The sequence below is a fragment of the Rutidosis leptorrhynchoides genome, chromosome 2 (assembly GCF_046630445.1).
Source record: "Rutidosis leptorrhynchoides isolate AG116_Rl617_1_P2 chromosome 2, CSIRO_AGI_Rlap_v1, whole genome shotgun sequence".
Lineage (NCBI taxonomy): Eukaryota > Viridiplantae > Streptophyta > Magnoliopsida > Asterales > Asteraceae > Rutidosis > Rutidosis leptorrhynchoides.
Genome location: NC_092334.1, coordinates 117,251,344 through 117,274,631, shown reverse-complemented (window position 1 = coordinate 117,274,631; position 23,288 = coordinate 117,251,344). Strand labels below are relative to the sequence as shown.

General features: G+C 33.6%; 2 protein-coding genes and 1 long non-coding RNA gene across 6 annotated transcripts; 1 reads left to right on the top strand and 2 right to left on the bottom strand.

Moving 5' to 3' along the window:
* Positions 1-1,154: 1,154 nt before the first annotated feature.
* LOC139888198 (uncharacterized) lies at positions 1,155-10,920 on the bottom strand. The gene is made up of 4 exons (XM_071871224.1): positions 10,473-10,920; positions 1,948-2,136; positions 1,714-1,864; positions 1,155-1,254 (listed from the first exon to the last, which is right to left on the bottom strand). The coding sequence occupies exons 1-4, from the start codon at positions 10,918-10,920 to the stop codon at positions 1,155-1,157; spliced, it is 888 nt and encodes a 295-aa protein (XP_071727325.1).
* Positions 10,921-13,967: 3,047 nt separating this feature from the next.
* Positions 13,968-15,484, bottom strand: LOC139891324 (uncharacterized). Its single transcript, XM_071874281.1, has 2 exons — positions 15,278-15,484; positions 13,968-14,644 (listed from the first exon to the last, which is right to left on the bottom strand). Exons 1-2 carry the CDS (start codon positions 15,396-15,398, stop codon positions 14,121-14,123), a joined length of 645 nt encoding a protein of 214 aa, XP_071730382.1. The 5' UTR covers positions 15,399-15,484; the 3' UTR covers positions 13,968-14,120.
* A 450-nt stretch (positions 15,485-15,934) lies between these two features.
* On the top strand, positions 15,935-19,930 carry LOC139891323 (uncharacterized). 4 transcript variants are annotated; one of them, XR_011773614.1, is made up of 9 exons: positions 15,935-16,230; positions 16,364-16,398; positions 16,846-16,917; positions 17,369-17,462; positions 17,947-18,026; positions 18,922-18,968; positions 19,119-19,228; positions 19,563-19,626; positions 19,708-19,930. It is a non-coding gene; the product is annotated as an uncharacterized lncRNA (long non-coding RNA). The 4 variants fall into 4 exon arrangements; XR_011773613.1 differs by having other exon boundaries at positions 18,922-19,049; XR_011773612.1 differs by having other exon boundaries at positions 18,922-19,228.
* Positions 19,931-23,288: the final 3,358 nt, after the last annotated feature.

Here is a 23,288-nt window from a genome sequence, read left to right as displayed (position 1 = left end):
TCTCTATGTATGGGATAATGTTTATGAAAAATGGAAATATGAAATCTTGTGGTCTATTATTACGATTTGATAAATATATAGGTTAAACCTATAACTCACCAATATTTTTGTTGACGTTTAAAGCATGTTTATTCTCAGGTGATTATTAAGAGCTTCCGCTGTTGCATGCTAATTTATGGACAAGAGTTGGAGTCAGCATGCTTGTATAATATTGTTTAAAAACTGCATCCGAAGACTTAAATTGATGTGTAATATTATTGTAAACCATTATGTAATAATCGTGTGAAAACGCTATATTTTAGATTATCATTATTTGATAATCGTCATAATATTTTTAAACCTTTATCGATAACATAAAGGTTATGGTTTGTTTTAAAATCGAATGCAGTCTTTGAAAAACGTCTCATATAGAGGTCAAAACCTCGCAACGAAATCAATTAATATGGAACGTTTATAATCGATATGAATGGGACATTTCATTTCTCATTCAAGAGTGAAAAGTGAGATCAAGAAAAAAGAGTGAAACTCCATTTTCGTCTATAGTGACAGCAGCTCAGTAAATCGACGATCCCCGGAGATCCGACCGTTGAATCTTCATAAAATTTGGGCTGTGTCTTCCTGACATCAGTGCCAAGGTTTTCAACCGTTGAATTCGTGTAAAGAGGTCGGTAGCTCAAGTTATAGCTTCTGGATCAGACTGCAGTTTTTGGGTGAAATCATTCCTCTTTTGTCTTTAATTGTTTCATATACTTGTTGATTGTTGTAGTTGAAGAGTATGATAATGTTGTATACCTCTAGTTTATCTAGAGAAGGATTATTGTATTGCTCTCTTGTTGATGATAGTGGAATTTAAGTGGCTTACGAGTCCTGTGGTTTTTACTCTCGATTTTGAGAGGTTTTCCACGTAAAAAGTCTCGTGTGTATTGTGCGTGCTTATTTATTACGTATTTACTTATTTGGGACAGAATTGGGGCTGATTTGTGGTGATTGTGGTATACCTTATTTGTTAGTTTCCTCACGGGTTCATACGGGTCGGGAAATGTTTGTCAAACGGATGTTTGTTTCCGTTTTGTAGATTGCCCGTTGTGACTATTTTCCCATCAGTCTCTAAAATAATTTTCAAAATAGTCGTGAAGCCCCTTTTCTCGCCTCCATTACACCTGAGCCCAGTTCTGTGTCGGCCCAGTAACACTTGCAGGCCCATTAACAACTATCACTGCATCACAATCATTCAAATTAACAACTACTTTACCTCTATTACACAACCGATTAAAGTAGAATAAACGTATAGAATCGTAAGAAACTCTATCTTCATCGACCACGAACCAAAACCGCGACAATGTAATACAATCTATGTTTATTGCTTGAGGGAGAATGCCATGCCTCGAACTAATCGACCCTATCAAGCCAAGAGTTAAAGTCACGCAAAAAAATGGAGCCTAACCAAATGCGAATCGTTCTCTAAAGGTCTCGAGTAAGTGAGCACCCAAACAACAGATGATCCAACGATTCAACTCCATAATCACATAACGGGCAACCCATATCCTCTACTTTCATTCTCCGAACCGATAAATTAAGGCGAGTGGGAAGTCTATTTCATGCTACTCTCCATAGGAACACGTTGATTTTACGAGGAACCAATTTGAATCACCTCGTGACTAAACTCGAATGAGGAAAAATAACTCAGTCATTGGAAGCACGAGTCCCACATACTGTGAATGAACCGCCATTTTCGAATCAACATTCCATCGATCCTCATCAGAAGATGACACTATTTTCCCCAAGATCTTTTCAAGCTCGTGAACTAAGCCCATGTTACGTGGACCAATTTCCAGCCTGGCCAACTCCCAAGTCCAATACCCATCTAACCGTCGTACAATGGTAGAACATCAGGATTATTACTTAAATGAAACAAATTGTTATATTTAATACGTAAGGCACCATCACCTCTCCAATTATCATACCAAAACCGGGTTGCTCTATCGTTACCCACCTTAACACGTAAAACGTTAGAAGGGATGATTACTTGACTCTTCAACTTCAAAAAAACGTTCACAATGGACACCCAAGTTGTTGATCCATTACGAACACTCCCATCAACACCTCCACTAGACCCCCGTAGATCGCGTGGATAATCTTACACCAAAAAAGAGTTGAGGCATGAAAAAAGCTTCCAAATCCACTTGAGTAAAAGTGCATTATTGAATGCGCAAATGTTGCCAATGTTTAACTCGCCTTGATCAAAAGAAGCCATCACTTGATCCCACCATACCCAATGCATTTTCTTATTATTTGATGTTGAACCCCAAAAGAAACTTGCACACAAACCATCAAGAGTGTGACGCCCCGTACTAAATCAACATGTACGGACCATCAACAACAGGATCATTACAAGGTCAAACACTATATGCTGTTTCAAAATGAGTTTGCATTCAAGATAAAAGGTGACGTTTTAACCAACGTCAAACGTTTAACATCCGAAAGTATGCTTCTACGAATAGCAAGCAAAAATAATAGTACGTGACCCATAGGTCATTACAAATACATTGTTTCAAAAAAATAACATTATTTGAATGCAAATTAAACGTTTAATGCGGTGACATCTCTAATAAGCGCAGCAGGAGTCTACAAAGCATGACAACTACATCGGAAGCAAGCAAACCTTAAGCACCTGAGAAAAACATGCTTAAAAACATCAACACAAAGGTTGGTGAGCTATAGTTTAAGTATAACATTAATGTAAGGTAGACCACGAGATTTCAGTGCTTCAAACAGCGTTTTAAAACAGTATGAAAAGTATATGTTCAACCGTGGGCACTTGGTAACTAACTTAACGTTTATAACACCCCCTAAAAGTACACTTGGCGAGTGCATAAGTTTACGAACTATTAAACACCCGTTAAATGCTAGCGCTACTAGCTCGAGTGGGGATATCAAACCCTAGGATCCATATATAAGATTCGCGTTCACCGGTTCAAAGACTAATGACTAAACGTTACCGAACTAAGGGAAAAGTTTATGCCGTTGTATAACCCACACATATATAAAGTTTAAGTACTCGTGCCTAATATGTAAAATATAAAATGTGCATGTATTCTCAGTTCCCAAAATAGTTAGAGTAAAAAGGGATGCTATAACTCACAGTGGAAAGTAGTAAAAGTCGATACGCAGGAAAAGTAAGCAAGTGGTTGGTCCGAAAGGTCCTCAACCTAAGTCAAAAGTTACTAAGTCAGTAAATCGTTCCCAAAGGTTTAAAAGTATGTAAATTAGGTCTTAAGTATCATCATCATTCATCATCAAACAAAAAGTGTAAACTAAGTTTCAAGTCACGACTAGGGTTTGAAACAAGGGCTGACTTCGTTTTGAAATACAAACTGAAATGAGGTGAGACTAGTGGCCATGGCTCCGTATATGAGTCCCCTAGGTAATGATAAATTTCCATAACTAAACTCATCTTCGTTTGACTGTGGTGATGGTTTAAGTGCGAGTAGGTCAGAAATTTCAGCACAACGTTAATAGGGTATAGTGACTTTCGGGAGGCCATAGATCCTAAACCGTAACTCGGATTAAGACGAGGTCTAAACGGAAAATCATCTACTCGAACCGAAATAACTAAAAATAAACTTTTCAGTAGCCCAGGTAGTCTGATCAGTTCCAGAAACAGTAAGTAAAGGTGTTCCAGTGGGTTCTTGGTGCTTGATGCGCATCACGGTTCTCATCCTTGATGCGTATAGCCTCAAGTGTACAACTCGTTGATGGATTTGCATCATTCTAACCAAGGTTTGACCATCATAATACAAGTGTAAGTCTAATATATGTAGCACAACTCACTTAAGAGTTGTATGTAGTTTGATGAACCAAAGTTACATCAAGATCTTAGATCCGACACATACATGAGTTCTACTAGTAATATTAAGCTACAAACTTGAAAGTAAACTAAATAATCAAGATCATAAGTTGTAGAACTTAGATCTTAGCTAGATATTAAAGATCCTAGACTAGAAAGTCTAGATCTAGTGTTCTTAAGTTAGATCCTAAGTTACAAAACTTGGATCTACACTTTAATGAAACCATAAGTTATGAAACTTAGATTTTCAACTTGTAACATGTATATAAGCTTATAAGCTCTTGTTTACAACAACTTTAGAAGACCATAAGCTATAGAAACTTAGATCCAACACAAGTATATGAAGTTGTAACTAGAAAGTTAAACCTCTATGTTCTTGAACTTATAAAGTTAACTTTTAGTTTCAAGAAATATGAGATCAAGATTAACTAGTAATACTTGACCAAATTAACAACATCACAACTTTAAATATGTATAAAAGGAAGTAATAAGTTAAATTTACAAGTAATAAGTTCATGGTTGTTCATACTTAGAAAGATTCAAGCCAAGGCTTTGATCTTTTAAGAAAGTAAACATCAAGTTTACTAACATGAACACAAGTATGATTATGAAACTTATGAACTTTAAATCTTGAAAACATTTAAATGTAGAACCATAAACTAGTAAGTTTAGATTCTTGTTCTTGGTTCTTCATCAAACAAAGGATGGAAGTAACCAAGATTACATGAAGATACAAGTTAGAAAACTTGATCTTTAACATAAACAAGAAATAACAACAAGTAACAACAAACTATAACTAGTAAATGATGATGATGGATGGTGGTTTTAATGGAAGAAAATGAAAGAAAGTAAAACTTGTTACTTACAATATTTTGAAAGAAAAAGAGAGTAAAAGAAAAGTGTGTAAGTATGTGTGTGTAAATGAGATAGAATACAAGCAAATAAGTAATCAAAAAAAAAAAAATTGAACTCTCCCTCACCAATCACTTGGCCGACGATTTTAAGGCAAAAGGGGCAAGGTCAATAGCCCACTTTCCAACATGGGAGAATGGTGTATGCTTAGAATAGATAAAGTTAGATGTATGGGGAAGAGTTTCTAGCATGCTTGCACAAGTCTCATCATACTTAACTTAATTAATCTAAGGTTAGCATTAATAAGTTACTAGTAATAAAATGGGCTCACAACTAGTCCATTAAGTGTGTAGGGTGGGCTTCCAAGTCCATGTACATTAATAGAAGCCCAAGTCCAAGTAAGTAACAATTTAAATAAACAAAGCCCAAGTAATTAACTACTATCATTAGTTAATTAAAAATGATTAATAATAATTAATCATGAATGTAAATAATATTCAAAATATTATTCGTGTAAAGTACGTGTGTCACAAAGACAAGTCGGGCCATGAAAAGTTAAACACGGTAACAAGTAACACGTATAAGAACACGTTTATTAAAACATAAGCATTAATAATAAATTATTAATAATTAAACATTGGAAAATCCAGGGTCGTTACATTACCCACCTGTTAAAGAAAATTTCGTCCCGAAATTTTAAGCTGAGGTAGATGGAGGAGTCGGGAAAAGGTAAGGATACTTCTGCATCATTTGATCCTCTCGTTCCCAGGTAAACTCAGGTCCTCGTTTGGCATTTCATCGTACTCGGACGATCGGAATCTTGTTGTGTTTCAAAGTTTTGACCTCACGGTCCATAATTTCGACAGGCTCTTCCACAAAGTGGATTTTATCATCAATTGTAAGTTCCTCCGATGGTATGACATGTTCCAGTTCAGCAAGACACTTCTTCAAATTCGATACGTGAAAGGTAGGATGAACTGAGCTCAATTGATTCGGAAGATCCAAACGGTAAGCAATGGGTCCAACACGCTCCAAGATTTCAAAAGGACCAATGTATCGCAGGTTGAGCTTCCCACGTTTTCCAAAACGAATCACACCTTTCCAAGGTGCGACCTTCAACATTACACGGTCACCCATGTTGAATTCAAAGTCTTTACGTTTAAGGTCGGTGTGACGATCGCTCCAAATCCATATGGACGAACACTTCATTCATCGATTTCATTGCGAGGTATTTGACTTCTATATGATACGTTTTGTAAACATTGCATTCTTTTGAAAAGGCACACCATAAATGAATATTTAAATCAAAGGTTTTCGACATCTGATGATTTCTACATATAGACAATCACCGTAAGTAATAGTTTACAATAGTACTTCCATTGACAATGCAGTCAAAATAAGATACATGGTGATGATTTGGTGAATGCAACGTTTCCTTGATAAATATGCCATGTAAGACTCCATGCACATAGCTTGTCTAACATATAAGCAAACAGCGGAAGACTTCTAGGAACCTGAGAATAAACATGCTAACAAGTGTCAACACAAAGGTTGGTGAGTTCATAGTTTTAGTGTTTCGCATAATCTGTATATAAAAGTGGATCACAAGATTTCAGTTGTTTCATCCAGAAACGTTTATCAATAGATTCTACATAACAGAGCACCCTGGTAACTAAACTGTAACGTTATAATGATAAATACCCCATTCGTTTGCATACACGCAAACCAACGTGCCCTAAACTCAAATAACACACGTCCGTTAAAAGGCTAGCGCTCTAGCTCGGACGGGGATGTCAAGCCCTATGGATCCATATACTGTTATTCGCGCCCACCAGTCCATATTCTATGTACTGGCAGTTACTAGTTACCAAAGCTAATGGATTTTCGGTTTAAACTCAGTGTAGAATTTAGTATGTACTTGTATCCATTGCGTTTAAAATAAAGTGCATATATTCTCAGCCCAAAAATATAGATTGCAAAAACAATTAAAAAGGGAGCAAATGAAACTCACCTTAGCAGCATATAAAGTCGTTCACCAAAGTGTGACTGAAACTCGGATTACCAAATAACCGTAGATCTCAACCTAGAGAACATATGTTGGTCAATAAATGTCTATCAAGCTAGGTCAGGTCATAGTGTATCACAATCCTAATGCTCGAGATCGACATACAAAAGTTATTCAAAGTTGTTTCAAAAAGTCAATCTGATTCAATACAATAGTTGAATGATCATGGTAATCGAACCATTTTAACATTTCATATAGTTTTCCAATTCTTGTAAAATTAAACTATAGTTTTTTATGAAGCTTTAAAAAACATGATAAAACAGTCAATTTTGACGATTGTTCAACAAACGAGACATGCCTTATTTAAGAATTCATTTACTCGGCTAGTAATATTTAAAAAAATCCATTTTATCAATCTCGTAAACCATTTGTTTAAATCTTAATTGCAGATTCAAAAGCAATTTCAATTAACGTCAATCATAATTCAGCTGATCATATTTTTTAATCCGTTCATCGAAACTATTCGATATCTAAATGAAAAGTTATTGATTTTTCGCCAGCTTTCCGAAAACATGCATATCATATACCTTTTATCAGTAATATATGTATTTAATTCGTGATTCATCATAAACTGTTTAATGACGAAATTTAGCATACAAGCATGCATAAACATATATACTCGAGCACTAGACATGGATACATTATTAATATATAAAAGATAAGATATGAGTGCTTACGTATCAATATTGAGATTCAATATTGTAGGAAAGTACGTAGACGCAACAGAGATGATAAACACTAGTTTGACTCACAAGCAAAACCCTCAAATCATACCCATAACCTCCATGGCTATAACCCATAATTTTCTTAGCTTTATTCCGCTCGAAAACCCATTTTGAAATTGTTTAGCCATAACCTCGTCGTAATATTTTATGTAAAATACTAATAATAACGGTAACGATATCTGATAATACTAATACTAATAATAATAAGATTAATATTATTAATCTTAATAATAATAATAATAATAATAATAATAATAATAATAATAATAATAATAATAATAATAATAATAATAATAATAATAATATAAATAATAATAATATAGAGAGAGTAGATGGAAAGATATATGTTCGATCAAAACAGAAAATGAATGAATTTATAGGACCTGACCTGAAAAAGTACCCCATGCGATCGCATGGGGTTTGCACTGGTTTGCCATGCGATCACATGGCTGAAAAATCCAGCTCACATCTGTTTTGTCCTACGCTTGTCGACATATTTATTAATTATATTTATAATATATAATTTATATAATTAATTATATATTATATTAAATTTACGTGCATAGTTGACTTGTAATTTTTGTTCCGATAAGTCGTACGTCATCACGCGACTTATGTCCCGGTTCCAGTTTTTCGAGTGTCCCTTCGTATGCTGTGAAAACTTGTAATTTACATTTTGGAACACGTACCTTTGTCAAAATATAGCCTTAAATTATCCCTAAATTATATCACTCGAAATATAATTTATACATTTGAGTGTTTTGGTCATTTACTTCTTTAAATCATAGCCTTATATATTTGTTAATATATATTTAATATCAAATCGTTTTTAAGATTAAGTTAATATTTTATTTTATCACCTTGTAAAATATATATATATATATATATACATTTTCATTTTGAAATAGTGTTTCAGTCGCCATTACCTCTATACAAACTGAAATGAGGTAAGACCAGTGGCCATGGCTCCGTATATGAGTCCCCTAGTACTGACCAATTTCCAGAACCAAACTTGTCTTCGTTTGACCGTGGTGACGGTTTAAGTGCGAGTAGGTCAGAAATTTCAGCACACTAATAGGGTGTAGTGACTTTCGGGAGGCCATAGATCCTAAATCGTAACTCGGATTAAGACGAGGTCTAAACAGAAAATCATCTACTCGAACCGAACTAACTGAAAATCAACTTTTCAGTAGCTCAGGTAGTCTAATCAGTTCCATAAATAGTAAGTAAAGGTGTTCCGGTGGGTTCTTGGTGCTTGATGCGCATCACGGTTCTCATCCTTGATGCGTATAGCCTCAAGTGTACAACTCGTTGATGGGTTTGCATCATTTTAACCAAGTTTTGACCATCATAACACTAGTGTAAGTCTAAGATATGTAGCACAACTCACTTAAGAGTTGTATGTAGTTTGATGAACCAAAGTTACATCAAGATCTTAGATCCGACACATACATGAGTTCTACTAGTAATATTAAGCTACAAACTTGAAAGTAAACTAAATAATCAAGATCATAAGTTTTAGAACTTAAATCTTAGCTAGATCTTAAAGATCCTAGACTAGAAAGTCTAGATCTAGTGTTCTTAAGTTAGATCCTAAGTTACAAAACTTGGATCTACACTTTAATGAAACCATAAGTTATGAAACTTAGATTTTCAACTTGTAACATGTATATAAGCTTATAAGCTCTTGTTTACAACAACTTTAGAAGACCATAAGCTATAGAAACTTAGATCCAACACAAGTATATGAAGTTGTAACTAGAAAGTTAAACCTCCATGTTCTTGAACTTATAAAGTTAACTTTTAGTTTCAAGAAATATGAGATCAAGATTAACTAGTAATATTTGACCAAATTAACAACTTCACAACTTTAAACATGTATAAAAGGAAGTAATAAGTTAAATTTACAAGTAATAAGTTCATGGTTATTCATACTTAGAAAGATTCAAGCCAAGGCTTTGATCTTTTAAGAAAGTAAACATCAAGTTTACTAACATGAACACAAGTATGATTATGAAACTTATGAACTTTAAATCTTGAAAATATTTAAATGTAGAACCATAAACTAGTAAGTTTAGATTATTGTTCTTGGTTCTTCATCAAACAAAGGATGGAAGTAACCAAGATTACATGAAGATACAAGTTAGAAAACTTGATCTTTAACATAAACAAGAAACAACAATAAGTAACAACAAACTACAACTAGTAAATGATGATGATGGATGGTGGTTTTAATGGAAGAAAAAGAAAGAAAGTAAAGATTGTTACTTACAATATTTTGAGAGAAAAAGAGAGTAAAAGAGAAGTGTGTAAGTATGTTTGTGTAAATGAGATAGAATACAAGCAAATAAGTAATCAAAAAAAAATAAAAATTTGAACTCTCCCTCACCCATCACTTGGTCGACGGTTTTAAGGCAAAAAGGGCAAGGTCAAAAGCTAACTTTCCAACATGGGAGAATGGTGTATGCTTAGAATAGATAAAGTTAGATGTATGGGGAAGAGTTTCTAGCATGCTTGCACAAGTCTCATCATACTTAACTTAATTAATCTAAGGTTAACATTAATAAGTTACTAGTAATAAAATGGGCTCACAACTAGTCCATTAAGTGTGTAGGGTGGGCTTCCAAGTCCATATACATTAATAGAAGCCCAAGTCCAAGTAAGTAACAATTTAAATAAACAAAGCCCAAATAATTAACTACTATCATTAGTTAATTAAAAATGATCAATAATAATTAATCATGAATGTAAATAATATTCAAAATATTATTCGTGTAAAGTACGTGTGTCACAAAGACAAGTCGGGCCATGAAAAGTTAAATACGGTAACAAGTAAGACGTATAAAAACACGTTTATTAAAACACAAGCATTAATAATAAATTATTAATAATTAAACGTTGGAAAATCCAGGGTCGTTACAAAGAGTATTAACCGTCGTTTTCGGACATTTAAAAAGAGAGAAAAAATAAATGCCCAACGAACCCAAAACTGACTTAACGAGGGTGAGAAGACCCCCGATAGACAGTAAGCTAACTTTCCACCCCGACAGCTTCTTTTTATATTTATCTTCTAACGACTTCCAATTTGCAACGAGTTTCATAGAAACACCCATAGGAAGGCCTAAATAGATAAAAGGAAAATATCCTTTAATGCAACCTGCAAAAGAAGTAAACTCGGTTAACTCAAGATCCGACACCCTGATACCGAAGAGGGACGACTTAACCATGTTTACAGCTAGTCCATCGGCTTCGTGAAATGAATCGAGAATGAGCAAAATACGGTCAAGTAGGGCCATGTCCCACTTATTTACAATAATTGCATCATCGGCATAGAAAAGGAGTGAAACGGTAAAATACGGTGACCCGATAACCGCACCCGAAAAATGGCCCAACAATACTTCTCTATCAGTAAGAAGATGCAATCCTTCCATGACGTACAAGAACAAAAAAGGACTAAGAGGGTCCCCTTTCCGTAATCCTCGTCTAACCAATAATTCCTTTGTAGGATTACCATTAAACAGAGAAAAGCCTTTTGGTGGAAAAGTTGTTGTCTTTGGTGGTGACTTTCGTCAAATCCTACGGTTATCACCAAAGGTACCAGATCAAAAACAGTATTAGCACCAACAAATGAGGGGGTTGATTCAATTAATGAGTTTGTTTGTCCACAATTAACCATCCCGAAAGGGTTTAATACAGTTTAGACACTCTATGTCCACACGAACTTGATGATATATTTGCGCAACAAGTCTATTCTCCTGAAACTTTAAATGGTTTAAAGGTGCCTGGTGTTCCAAATCACAGGCTGTTGTTGAAGATTGGAGTGCCTATAATGTTACTACGTAACGTTGATCAGTCAAAGGGCCTATGTAATGGTACACGCTTATTAGTTAATAATCTGTATGACAATACCATTGAAGCTCGAATCATCACCAGTCATTGTTTTGGTAACCTAACCTACCTCCCTAGATTGATTGTGGAACCATCAGACATGACTATTGCAATCAAGTTTAGGAGATGTCAGTTCCCTGTAATGATCTATTTTGCAATGACGATTAATAAAAGTCAAGGTCAATCGTTGTCAAATGTTGGCCTGTTTATGCAAAAACCTGTTTTCACTCACGGGAAGCTCTATGTTGCCGTATCTCGTGTAACAAGTAAAAAAGGATTAAAAGTGCTTATGTTGGACAAAGAGGGTAGGCCATCAAATACAACGAAGAATGTTGTGTATAAAGAGGTTTTGCAAAGTATTACATACTCATTATCAAATGGTATGTATTCGAGAGATTTTTTTGGACCAACTTACTAATTATTGCAATCACTGTTTATCAATTTAGTCAAATGTCAATTTTTTTCCATGCTGATTTCAACAAATGCGAATACCATGTTTAACATGTATACAATTGGAGATTCATAGTTTATTTAGTTGTTCATTATTTTCGGACAAACTAAAATAGTCAAATGGTCAGGTGGTCAGTGCAACGGATGGGTTGTGTTGCAACTCACATTCCATGGATATTGCTGATCAACCTAACTGAGCCTATTCTTAACTAACATTATTTCCATGTAGACTAAACCTGCCAATATGTATGGTCTCGTCTCGGTTATTTAATAATATTAACAGTGTACCTAATTTGCTCATGCCTTCGTATTTGTGCAGATGACATCTTGGGTGTAGATCAACAAGTCTAAGGAGAAGATTTCAATTAAGAATACCCTTGAAGCAACATTGTGCGAGTTTTTTTTGTTATTACGTTGATGGAACTAATGCTTACTTCTTTACTTATGTCTCATACGCCAGTTGTGTTTAAATTTTCATTTCAATGTTACTTTGAATTTTTTTTGGGTATCTGCAATATTTGAGTAATTGTCTTCTCTGAAGAAACAAGTTTTATATTTTAATATTTCTAAATAATATAAGATTAACACACATTATGTAGGAACCTGGTCATACAATGCAAATAATAGATAAAGAGGTGGCGGCGGCGGTTGAACGGCAGCTGTAAAAACTGAAAATGGAGAGAGGCGATTTAAGTTCATTTACAATTCATGGAATTTAGCCAAGAAGTAGTCCTTACTATTCAGGTTTGTTTTGATTTAGGATTTTAGAGATTAAAGCACGGTAAGTTTACAATTCAGGTTTGATGATTAAACCATGAAATCGCAATTCAGGTTAGATGATTTTAGGAACTTCAGGATTTTAGGGATGTCACTAGTGATTAAAGCATGAAATCTCATTCCAGGTTTGATAATTTTATTTAGGAATTAAAAAGCATGGTTTGTTTGATTTACATTATTATGAAAAGAATGAAAATAGTGGAAATATATAATTTATAAGAATTTTGTGCGCCGTTGGTCCCTTTTTTACTGAAAAAGATGAAGTAGAGTAAAGGACGAGTTTACCCTCACACGCAATGCACATGTCAAGACTTAACGGATTTTTCACGACAAGTTTGACGGAAGGACGCTAATTGCACTTTTTTGAAAATAAAAGGTTTCTAAATGCAAAAAAATAAAATCCGAGAGACGTTGATTACAACATGAAGTATAAACGAATGAGTAATGGAACAAAAAAGTCCTTATATCTTATCTTTCACCTATGAAATGAAAAACATAGCAAAATCACCTCTTTTTTACCCTTTTAAACTGTTGTTAGAGATTTAAATACAACCCATACCAAACTGTGTTACAACTGATACAACATACAACAGACTTAGATTTGATCGTGTTATTTTGACAAGACCCTACGATCTCTTTGAAACTAAATTGAACTTTAAAAACCCACATTGAAACCAATAACACTGAATTACATTGAACAATTACTGAAATACTCTAACCACTATTGTAAAGTATTGGCACATCGACCCGAACCATAAAAATCCACGTGATACCAACTTATGAAACACGACAATTGAAATCTCCAAACATCAGAGCTCCACAAGAAAAGGCCGCATACCTATTATTATACTTGAGAATCCTAAGGAACAGTTGAAACCACAAAAGACTACAACCACCATAAACACCTATTCATACTAAAAAAAAAAAAAAAAAAATGGCAAGAGGATCCATGTGACTTTGATTATGCGCACTAAGACTATTTCTAACCCTGCATGTGATGTCAGAGTCAGTTTGTGTACTTTTTGATAAAAAAGTGTGTTTTTAACTGTGACTGTATTTGACCCCCGTTAACCCAAAATGTCGAGTTTTTGTGTCAAATATTTGAATGGTGATGTGGCAAAATCTGATTGAAAATTGGGTGAGAAAAGAATAAATTAATTAATAAATATAAAATGTAAAAATATGTGATTGGATGGTTAAAGCTCTCACGCTGAATCTTGTACCCGTCAAATAATCAACAAACGCCGGTTTCCGTCAAAGTTTGACGCCGGTTAACGGCGTCAGATTCCGTCAACTCGTGACAACTCGGCTGACTAACGCTGCGTTAGATTAAGCCTAATGCTATTGAAGTTAATATGTCTAAATTAATTAATGTTAATACATACCAAGTTGATAAGCATGCAAGAAAATAGTACATATAAAAATTCCAATAAACTAGTCTATAGTAACTTAATAACTACTCCATAGACTAATATAAAGGGTAGGCATGAGATTGCATAGATTTCATAATAGCTGGCTAGTTAGAAGGAGTAATTTCCTGCTGCTTGGGAATAATATACACTACCCCTCCATTTTCAGGCCGTGAAAAGAAGACTTCATAATAATCGGTTGGCTTGATGACCTTGATATTTGGTGGTAAAGGAACAACGGCAGTGTAGTGTCTACGAATGTCCAGTTTCTGCACGTAGCCTGCAATCGACAATACGTTTTTGAGGCCAGCACAGTCTACCAACTTAGTCGTGCTCCAATACGCATCCAAATCATTGCGCACCCAAATCTTATGTAATCCCATATCTATGAATACATATAGATTTTCAGGAGTCTCGGTGATCTTTTCAATTCCAGGCATTTCAAGTGAAAACTTCATTGATGAACCAAGAGTTAAATCCACGTCACCTCCACTTAGAAATCGAGCTTCTACACCCTCCACCCTTGATGTAACACGCAGTGTATGAGGGATGCGGTCGTTAAATACAATCTTCTTAAACTCGGGAGCTATCTTTGTTGGCATGTCAAATACATAATGCCTTGACTTTTCTTCTGAAATACAGTACATAATCTTTCAAAACTTATGTTAATTGGGTACTATTTGATGAAATTAACCCTATATGTTCCAAAATAACAAAACCAATTTTGAATAAAAAATGAAAACTTTAAATTCGCATAGAACACAAGATTGGAATTCATAGTGGGTCTCTACACACAAAAAATATACATTATACATTATACATTATACATTATACATTATACATTATACATACATTCGGTAAAAAAATAAAATAAAGCAGAGTAAAATATCAGGGGGAGCTGTTGATGAAAATTAGAGTTTTCACCCCAAAATTCATAGATCTGACAACAAGACATTATAATAATAATAATAATACATTAAACATTGTTATTTATCTTTTTAGGAAGAGCGACCAATATGCATTGACTCACTAACCTTGATTTTATTATATTCTATTCTATGTGATAATAAGAAGTTTAAGATTAAAAAACAAAAATTTTAATTCACAGAGAACCAAAAATTGGATTTTGATGTGTACAATGATAAATAACGGAGTAATAAATAATAATAATTAATAATATATAATAATAATAATAATAATAATAATAATAATAATAAGTAATAATAAATAATAATAAACAGTAGGATAGGAAGAAAGGGCGTACTGAGAATGGATCTGACTTGAGAAAAAAAATGGCGAGGATGATGATTTGGTGGAGGCCGTAAATAAGGGACGACAACGGAGGTGAACGATCTGGAAACAAGCTTCTTCAAAACCAACGCCATCGATTTCAATTTCAATTTAATACTGATAATCGTTAATCTATAGCTGAGTGACTCACGATTATGTTGCTTTCTTGTTTATTTATATTTATATTTATATTAACTTAAATAAATTGGAATTTAAGCAGTGAGGGAAAATACAAACCCTAATCCCAAACTGCAGCGAAAAAAAGTGGCAGATGATCGTATTGGTATTTATATGTATATAATATATAATATTTAAACTAGCGTCTTTATTTATAGCAACAAATATTTACATACTCCGTATTAAATAAAATTTTAAATTAAATTAAATCATAAATAAAATAAAATGATAAATAAATTTCTTGAGAAAGAAGTCAATGCCTTTTTGACTTCTGTTTTTAGATCTACGAATCCCTTCCTCACATAATGCAATCAGGATTAAGTCCAATGTGTCAGACCCTCAACCCCACACTCTATCCATTCGCCACGTGTCATCACTCTCCGTTTTTCTTTTCTTTTTTCTATTTAAAAAAAAAAAAAAATTAAATTACGGATTCTCATCCGTTTCACTTACAGTTTCATCAATTACTCTCTAGGTTTTTCATCTCCTTCGACATTCTTTCTTCATTTACGCCTGAAACGGAATCCTAATGTTTCATAAACCTTTAATTACTGCACGGCATCACTAATACGTTCTTAATTTAATCGTGATTGAATTGGTACCCATTTGATTCATTCCGTCTCATCTAACCCTAATTAAATTGATTTCCCCAAAAAACCGAATGCCGCCACCCTCATTACACCTTTCTATCAAGCATAATGTTGTTCTCTCATGAATCTTCATCATGCTTTAACACAAATCCGAATACAGGTAAGTTGCTATTTTGTTTTTTTTTTCTTTTACGATTACGATTTGTATATTTTTTTGATTCCTTACTTTCATGCTTCTACTCATATTGTATTTGATTTGGATAATTTATACTTGATTTTACTGTTTATGCTAGCAATCACCGCTTACCATGGCGCAAGGAACTTACAGGTTTTTATTTTTTAATCGTAATATGATCTGCCAATTTATATGAATGTTAAGGAACTCGCAAAATAGATCGCCTTCCTTTTGTTCAACTATATTGGTTAAAATATGATTATTCTCATGAATCTGTATAAATGGCTGTTGAAAAAAATTGATAATTAGTTAGCCCTCGAGAACTTGGTTTTCAACATCTATATTCTTCGATGGCTTCAAAGATATCATATTTTGTTCGTTTTCCCATTGCCTTAAATACCGTATTTGTTATGATCACTTTGGGCAACAAATTATTAACCGGTTGTTGAATTGTATATGTTGACAAATATGTTTATTGGACAAAAGTAAGTGATGTTGTGAAGTTCATAGCTGATTCGTTCCTGATCTTACACAACAGTCTATTAGAGTTGCTACAATCGGTTGACTGCTTAGAAAAAAACATGTTTGCTTGACTTGCAGGCTGACACAGAGTCAGAAGGAATGTGTATTAGCGACTTGAATCTTTCATGATTTAATCCAATTTCTGTACAGGTAATTGTTTGTTGCAACACTAAAGTTTTTACTTTTGCCTATAATTTGTGAATGGCCCGTAAATTAATACCTATACTTTGGCTTTAGGATTACCTCATAAAAAAAATTTAATCCACTTTTGATCCATGTTATTATTATGTTATGGTTATTTGTTTTTTAGTAATTGCATTGTTGTTCTATCAATTATTTGATATCCTTTCATTTTGATGCTACTGGATATGTTTCTACCTGTGAATGGTAGAAATTTGTTTTCACAGTTAAATATTTAGTACCCTAAACACAAATTTCTATGTCATTTAATTTTAGTTTATATTTGTTATTTTAATTTTGTTTATGTATTTATGATAAATGTCAATTGATTCAGTGTAATGAGATCAAGATTTGTAATGTGAAAAGAAATTTGACTTTTTTTAATGGGTCAAACTAATAAATTTTGATTAAATACTTGCAGGCTGGTGAATCAAGATTTGTGTTACAGAAACGCACTTACGAGCCTACAAGATGTAGAATGTTCTGGTGCAGCTGCAGGAACACGTTGAATTCAGGTATGTTACCCTGAAAAGCGATCTCATGAATACGACATTGAATTATGGGTTGCACCTTCAAATTACTTAAATTGTCAATGGATTTTAATTATTGCAAAACATGCACGTGAAGATGCTTACAAATACACAACATCTTAAACTTAGAGTTGCAATTTCAGGTCATTACTACAATGTATACAAGGCAACTTGTCTGATACGAGCATGAATTTGTATTCATTTTAGTTTCATATTCGTCAATATGAAATTTGGATACATGTAGAAATCATTATTTTAACTTGATCAGGTTAGTAATTTGGGCAGAAATTTGGCCACCAATCCTTAACCAACCTTAGGCTTTACAAATATGGCTATGACATGTGTTGTATTCTAATCGTTATCCTTCTTCACCTTCCCGTTACTATTTGTGAGATGCAAACTCTTAAAACTCATTATTGCCACTTAAAAATTGTTATTAAGCTTAAATTTTGATGATTTTGAGATGTAGGTTATTATATGCTCGGTGTACTACTCTATGCCTAAAACTTATGTTCTAAAGTACCAAGATTTTGCCTGTGGAGTTATACGGTAACGATTCACCTTTCTTTTGAAACGTTAGTGATAGATCTCTAATTTCAGTGGGATTTTATATTATGTTTTTTTAAGCTCGAATCTTTAGACCTGGGTATCATTCGGATTCATCTTTTGAAGTTTTAATCTTTGGATGTCTTCAAAACCAATTTGATGACTCAGATTAAACTTCATCTGGATATAAGTTTTGATCCTTTGAGTAAAAATGGGTTTGCTTTTGTTAACGCAAGTGAAGTGTTTTCAGCTATTGATCTAATTGTTGATGGTGGGTCAAAGTATGTTACTTTAGATGGAATTCAAGATTTCAAGAATCTATCATCACAAATTTTAGAAACTGTTTATAGAATTAATGTTGGTGGTTCAAAGTTAACACCTTTTAATGATACCCTTTGGAGAACTTGGGTTCGCGATGAATATTTTTCTAGATATAAAATCATCTGCTAAAATTATAAGAGCCACTGAAATCCGAAATTATCAAAAAGGTCGTCCTTCAGTAGAGGTTGCACTTGAGAATGTCTATATGACTGCTCAAGAAATGAACATGGGTAATTTGACTATAATTTCTATGTTTAATTTGACATGGGGGTTACCAATTGACTCGAGTCGTGGTGTCCTTTTTTTGTTCGTTTGCATTTTTGTGATATTGTAAGTCTTTCACTTGATCAGTTGTTCTTTCATGTGTATATCAACGGGCTTCTAGCATACGAGGATCTTGATCTGTCGTTGCTTTCGTTTCATTTGTTAGCATCTCCATTTTGTCTTAAAGTTGAATACATAATCGATTCAGATACAACTTTAAGACAATATGTTTTAGGAAAATTCATCTCACTTTCTATTAGAAAGAGTGTTGCATAATCAGTTTTCTGATGTTTGTATATCTATATGCATTCAGCTTACGTACCAAAATATGATGTGCTCTGATGTGAAGAAATGTATTCAGTTAAGTGGCTTTTACAAAAATAATCTTTTCTTGCAAGGATTAACAATTACATCGTCATAAGATTGATTTCACATTTAGGAGTAAGTAAATACCGAAATTTGACCATTTACTCCCGCCATAAACAATCTAATTTTCTAATGTCTATTTAGGAGAATGATCATATAAAGGAGTTGGTGAAAAACATGGCTTTCAGAAATGGTCGCTAATTGTAAAGAATTTGTCTGGGCGAATTGGCAAACAGCGATCAGTGATGGGAGAGGTAATAACCACCGTTACTCTACTAACGTGCTTGCATATTTACATCTTAAGTATGTATCTTTTTTGTTTATTTTACACACAACAATATCTATATCTATATCTTTCTAAAAGGGCTTATTTGTTCTGTAAATAACAAAAGTGAGGTTTCTGTAACTCTCACCGGAGATTTATTTATTTTTTATAGCTCTTTGTGCTTAATTAAGCGAATGGTATTGCTATATTTAAAGGTTTGACATATTTATCTCTCTATGATTGAAACTTCTTGTGTTTATATCATATAGCATTTTCACATCATATATGTATGATTTTAATAAAGTGTTGTTTATGTGATTTAGCTCGGGATATGGGCTATGAATCTGCAAAGCCTCTTGGTTTTAATGTGACGAGAAAAATTATAAGGTATTTCAAGTGCGCTTCAATATTAACTCCAACTAGCTACAATTTTTTGCTCGCATAATTATTCTTTGTTTCTCATCGCAGTTAAGGCTTTATAATATGAAAGCTGGGAGAAAAGGAAATCTCAATATTGACGAAATGTTACGTTACTACAAGTATTATGGTTGCTCTTATATGATTAGTATAGTAGATTTGTCTATTTTTCCAAACTCAAGAACCTTGCTTTCACGGGTAAATTTGCTTATACTATTCTACTTGAGCTACACCTTCATGAACTAATGTAGTTGTGATATAATTGTGTTCAGTAATAGCGTTTACGATACTAATATTTTCAACACATTTGCTTTCAATATAAATATTAAATGAACGGTTTCGTCATTGAAATTGTATCATACATCTAATCATTATCAATACTAACGTTTTCGAAAACTATTTTTAAGAGCTGACGTACAATGCACGGGCTCTTAAAATCTATTCCTAAAATACGGGAACGTAATTACGTAAACAATGGGCTGCCCCATCATTGTATGTACCATCTTTTAATTTGGGTACTGGGGCAATGCTAAAACATTATAGAAGCGGGCTATTAATAGGTAACTATAAGAGCATCACCTAAATAACACTAAAAAAGACACAATGGTAAATATAAGTGATAATTAAATTGTTAAATATATATCAGTGATAATTAAATTGTTTGTTTAATTATCTACTATGATGTTTTATTTTCAATGTTCATTTGATATTGTCATCATTAACTTATTTTTTAGAAATTAGTGTAATTAGAGCCATCCGTGCAACGCACGGGCTCTCATAAGTCTAGTACTATTATATCTCGAGTCTTTAAGTATGCGCGTATGTCAAGGTTTTTTTTACCATTACTTTAATTAGATTTTTTTTTTCTTTTTTATTTTTGGTAAGGAAGTGTTTATTTATTGAGGATGTAAGATAAAATAATTTATTATTGTGTTTGTAAACGCACAGATTCAAAAATTTGTCTTTTATTGAAGCAGACATTATCAAGTTATTTTACAGACATAAAATAAACAGTCTTTACTATTCAGTGACCATATCTTTTCTTCACACATGGTCTGCAGATTTACAGACATGTCCTCTACATCTTCAAATAAAAACATTTTAAAAAACAAACAACATTTAAAAGACAAACACCACCTTATTATTAAGAGTTTGCTTATCCATACCTCAAAAAATACAACAACAACAACAAAACACAATACCACACAAGTGGTGTATGAGTATGTGAGATGTAGACAATCTTTCCTCTATTCAAGAATAAAGACAAGTTATTTATTCACCCAGAGTGAAAAAACACTCTCAGAAGTAGAGAAAATCATCCCTCTCTCTATTTTATTCGATTGATAGAGAGATTGCTTCTGAGTGAACCTCCGGCCAAATGCCTCAAAAAAAAAAAAAAAAAAAAAAACGTTAAAGCATATTTAATGAATGGGATTATCACTTAAATACCCATTTTTTCTACCTTTTTTGACTCAGAACCCACAACAAAAAAAAGTTGACAATTTGCCCGCGCAAGGCGCAAGGGCGCAAGATGCCTCTTTGCGACCTTGCTCCCCGGTGGACGCAAGGACGCAAGGTACCCCTTGCGACCTTGCTCCTCGGGGACGCAAGGACGCAAGGTGCCTCTTGCTCCCGCCTGCATGTCATAGTTAAAGTTTTCTTTTAGACATTTCATCAAACACCTTGCGTGCGCCTTACATTTGGAATTTTTCTTGATTATCTTTCATGGTAAACTATTTAATTGGCTGGCTTTAAAGTGCTTGTTTATGTTGAGACCTTTAATTTAATTGTATGATTATTTCTTGATCGTTTATATATGAAGAAAATATCCGAGCTACTGATTTAAAGGACTTGACGGTAATAAATCCTTTATTGTAATGTTTATTTTTTGATTTTTTTATTGTATTTATGTAATTTGATAAATTTTTATATTGATTTATTTATTGGGTAGGAAATGTTTATTTGGATCATGCTGGTGCAACTTTGATGAATGATGCACATAAGGTGTTTGATGAAATGCCTCAAAGAAAACATTGATTATGACATGCAGGCGGGAGCAAGAGGCACCTTGCGTCCTTGCGTCCCCGGGGAGCAAGGTCGCAAGAGACACCTTGCGTCCTTGCGTCCCCGGGGAGCAAGGTCGCAAGAAGCACCTTGCGTCCTTGCGTCCACCGGGGAGCAATGTCGCAAAGAGACACCTTGCGTCCTTGCGCCTTGCGCGGGCAAATTGTCAAAAAAATATTTTTATGGGTTCTAAGTCAAAAAAGGTAGAAAAAATGGGCATTTATGTGATAATCCCTTAATGAATTGACGCGCTTTGTAAAAGGCTTGGTTTGTGTGGTTGTTGGGTGTAGGGGTATGTCCGAATTTCCGGTTCGGCGTTCTTGTATCATATTCACCTATTTTGTTACTTTCAAATAATAACATTAAGTAGTTGCAAATGTCTAAATTGTCGGGGAAAAAAAAACAAGATGTTTACATTTTTATTGTTATGTTTACGTGATATGTGATACTTTGAGGTTATTACATTGGTCTAAAATGTTTTGTGTTCGCGTATTTTGTTACTTTCAAGTATGCCTGGCAAACCAAATCCGAAACATAAAAATTGGGTCCATTGGGTCAGAATTTTAGGGTCCATTGGGTCAGAATTTTAGGGTCCAGTGGGTCTCAATTTATAAAAGGTAATGAATCTAGTGAGTCCAAAATTGAACTAATAATATTACATGAGAAAAGGGACGGGTCCAATGGGTCCTATGTTTGGGTCGAGGATCCATAAGTCCATAACGCAAATCTTTTATGGATCCATAAGAAGTTAAAAATCAAATCTCTATCGTTTTTCGATAGTCGCTGCTTGAGGATTTTTTTCACCGAACTCAATCCCCAAATTACGATACCATGGATCATCTGGATTTCTGGAACTAAATCTCTATTGTTTTTCGCTAGTTTTCTTCAATCTTTCTAATTAAATTCTTCAGGTAATACTGAATTGAAATTTCGTTATTTATTTATAAATCTAAATTTTGTGAACTTGCTATTGATAATACTAAATTGGTTATAATTGATTGTTAAGAATGACAGTAAAAGATCACGTAATTTGGATTATCATCACGATTTGAAGTTTGATAATTAATTGTTAATAAATAAACGACCGATTATCATCACAATGGGTTAAGTGTGGCTTATGCAGAGAGCTAGAGACACTCTAACATTTTCTTTGGAGTTATTGGCTACTGTTTTATAGCAAAAATATAAATAAATATACTAATTTATAGACGTGATATTGTTGCTAATTGTGGTTTATATGTATAATTTTTTATCGTGTAAAAATTACAGGGCTTTTGTTATTGTTACAGAGATACTCTAACTTTCAGATTCTGTTTTGTTATGGTTTATGTGTATGTATAATTTTTTAGTGTGTAATAATTAACAAACAGTTATCGTTATGGTCTGGTCCAAGGAGCTTCTTCTCGTGAACCATGGGTGTACAAACATAAGTAGACAAATTACATATCTATTATTAAAGATTAAAAAAAAAAAAAAAAGAGGTATCGACCCGACCCAATCTAATGACCCGTCCTAATCCATCTGGACGAATACATTACATTTGGTTACATCGCGAGGTACTTAACCTC

Bases quoted from the DNA above. Each gene is read 5' to 3' on its own strand.
- LOC139888198 (XM_071871224.1), bottom strand. From the start codon at position 10,920: ATGGAAGGATTGCATCTTCTTACTGATAGAGAAGTATTGTTGGGCCAT. The intron at 2,137-10,472 runs GTTCGTTGGGCA...TTTTGGTGTAAG, and splicing joins CCTCGTTAAGTCAGTTTTGG to ATTATCCACGCGATCTACGG. The intron at 1,255-1,713 runs GTATGTGGGACT...GTTGTGTAATAG, and splicing joins AAAATGGCGGTTCATTCACA to AGGTAAAGTAGTTGTTAATT.
- LOC139891324 (XM_071874281.1), bottom strand. From the start codon at position 15,398: ATGGCGTTGGTTTTGAAGAAGCTTGTTTCCAGATCGTTCACCTCCGTT. The intron at 14,645-15,277 runs GTACGCCCTTTC...ACTGTATTTCAG, and splicing joins TCAAGTCAGATCCATTCTCA to AAGAAAAGTCAAGGCATTAT.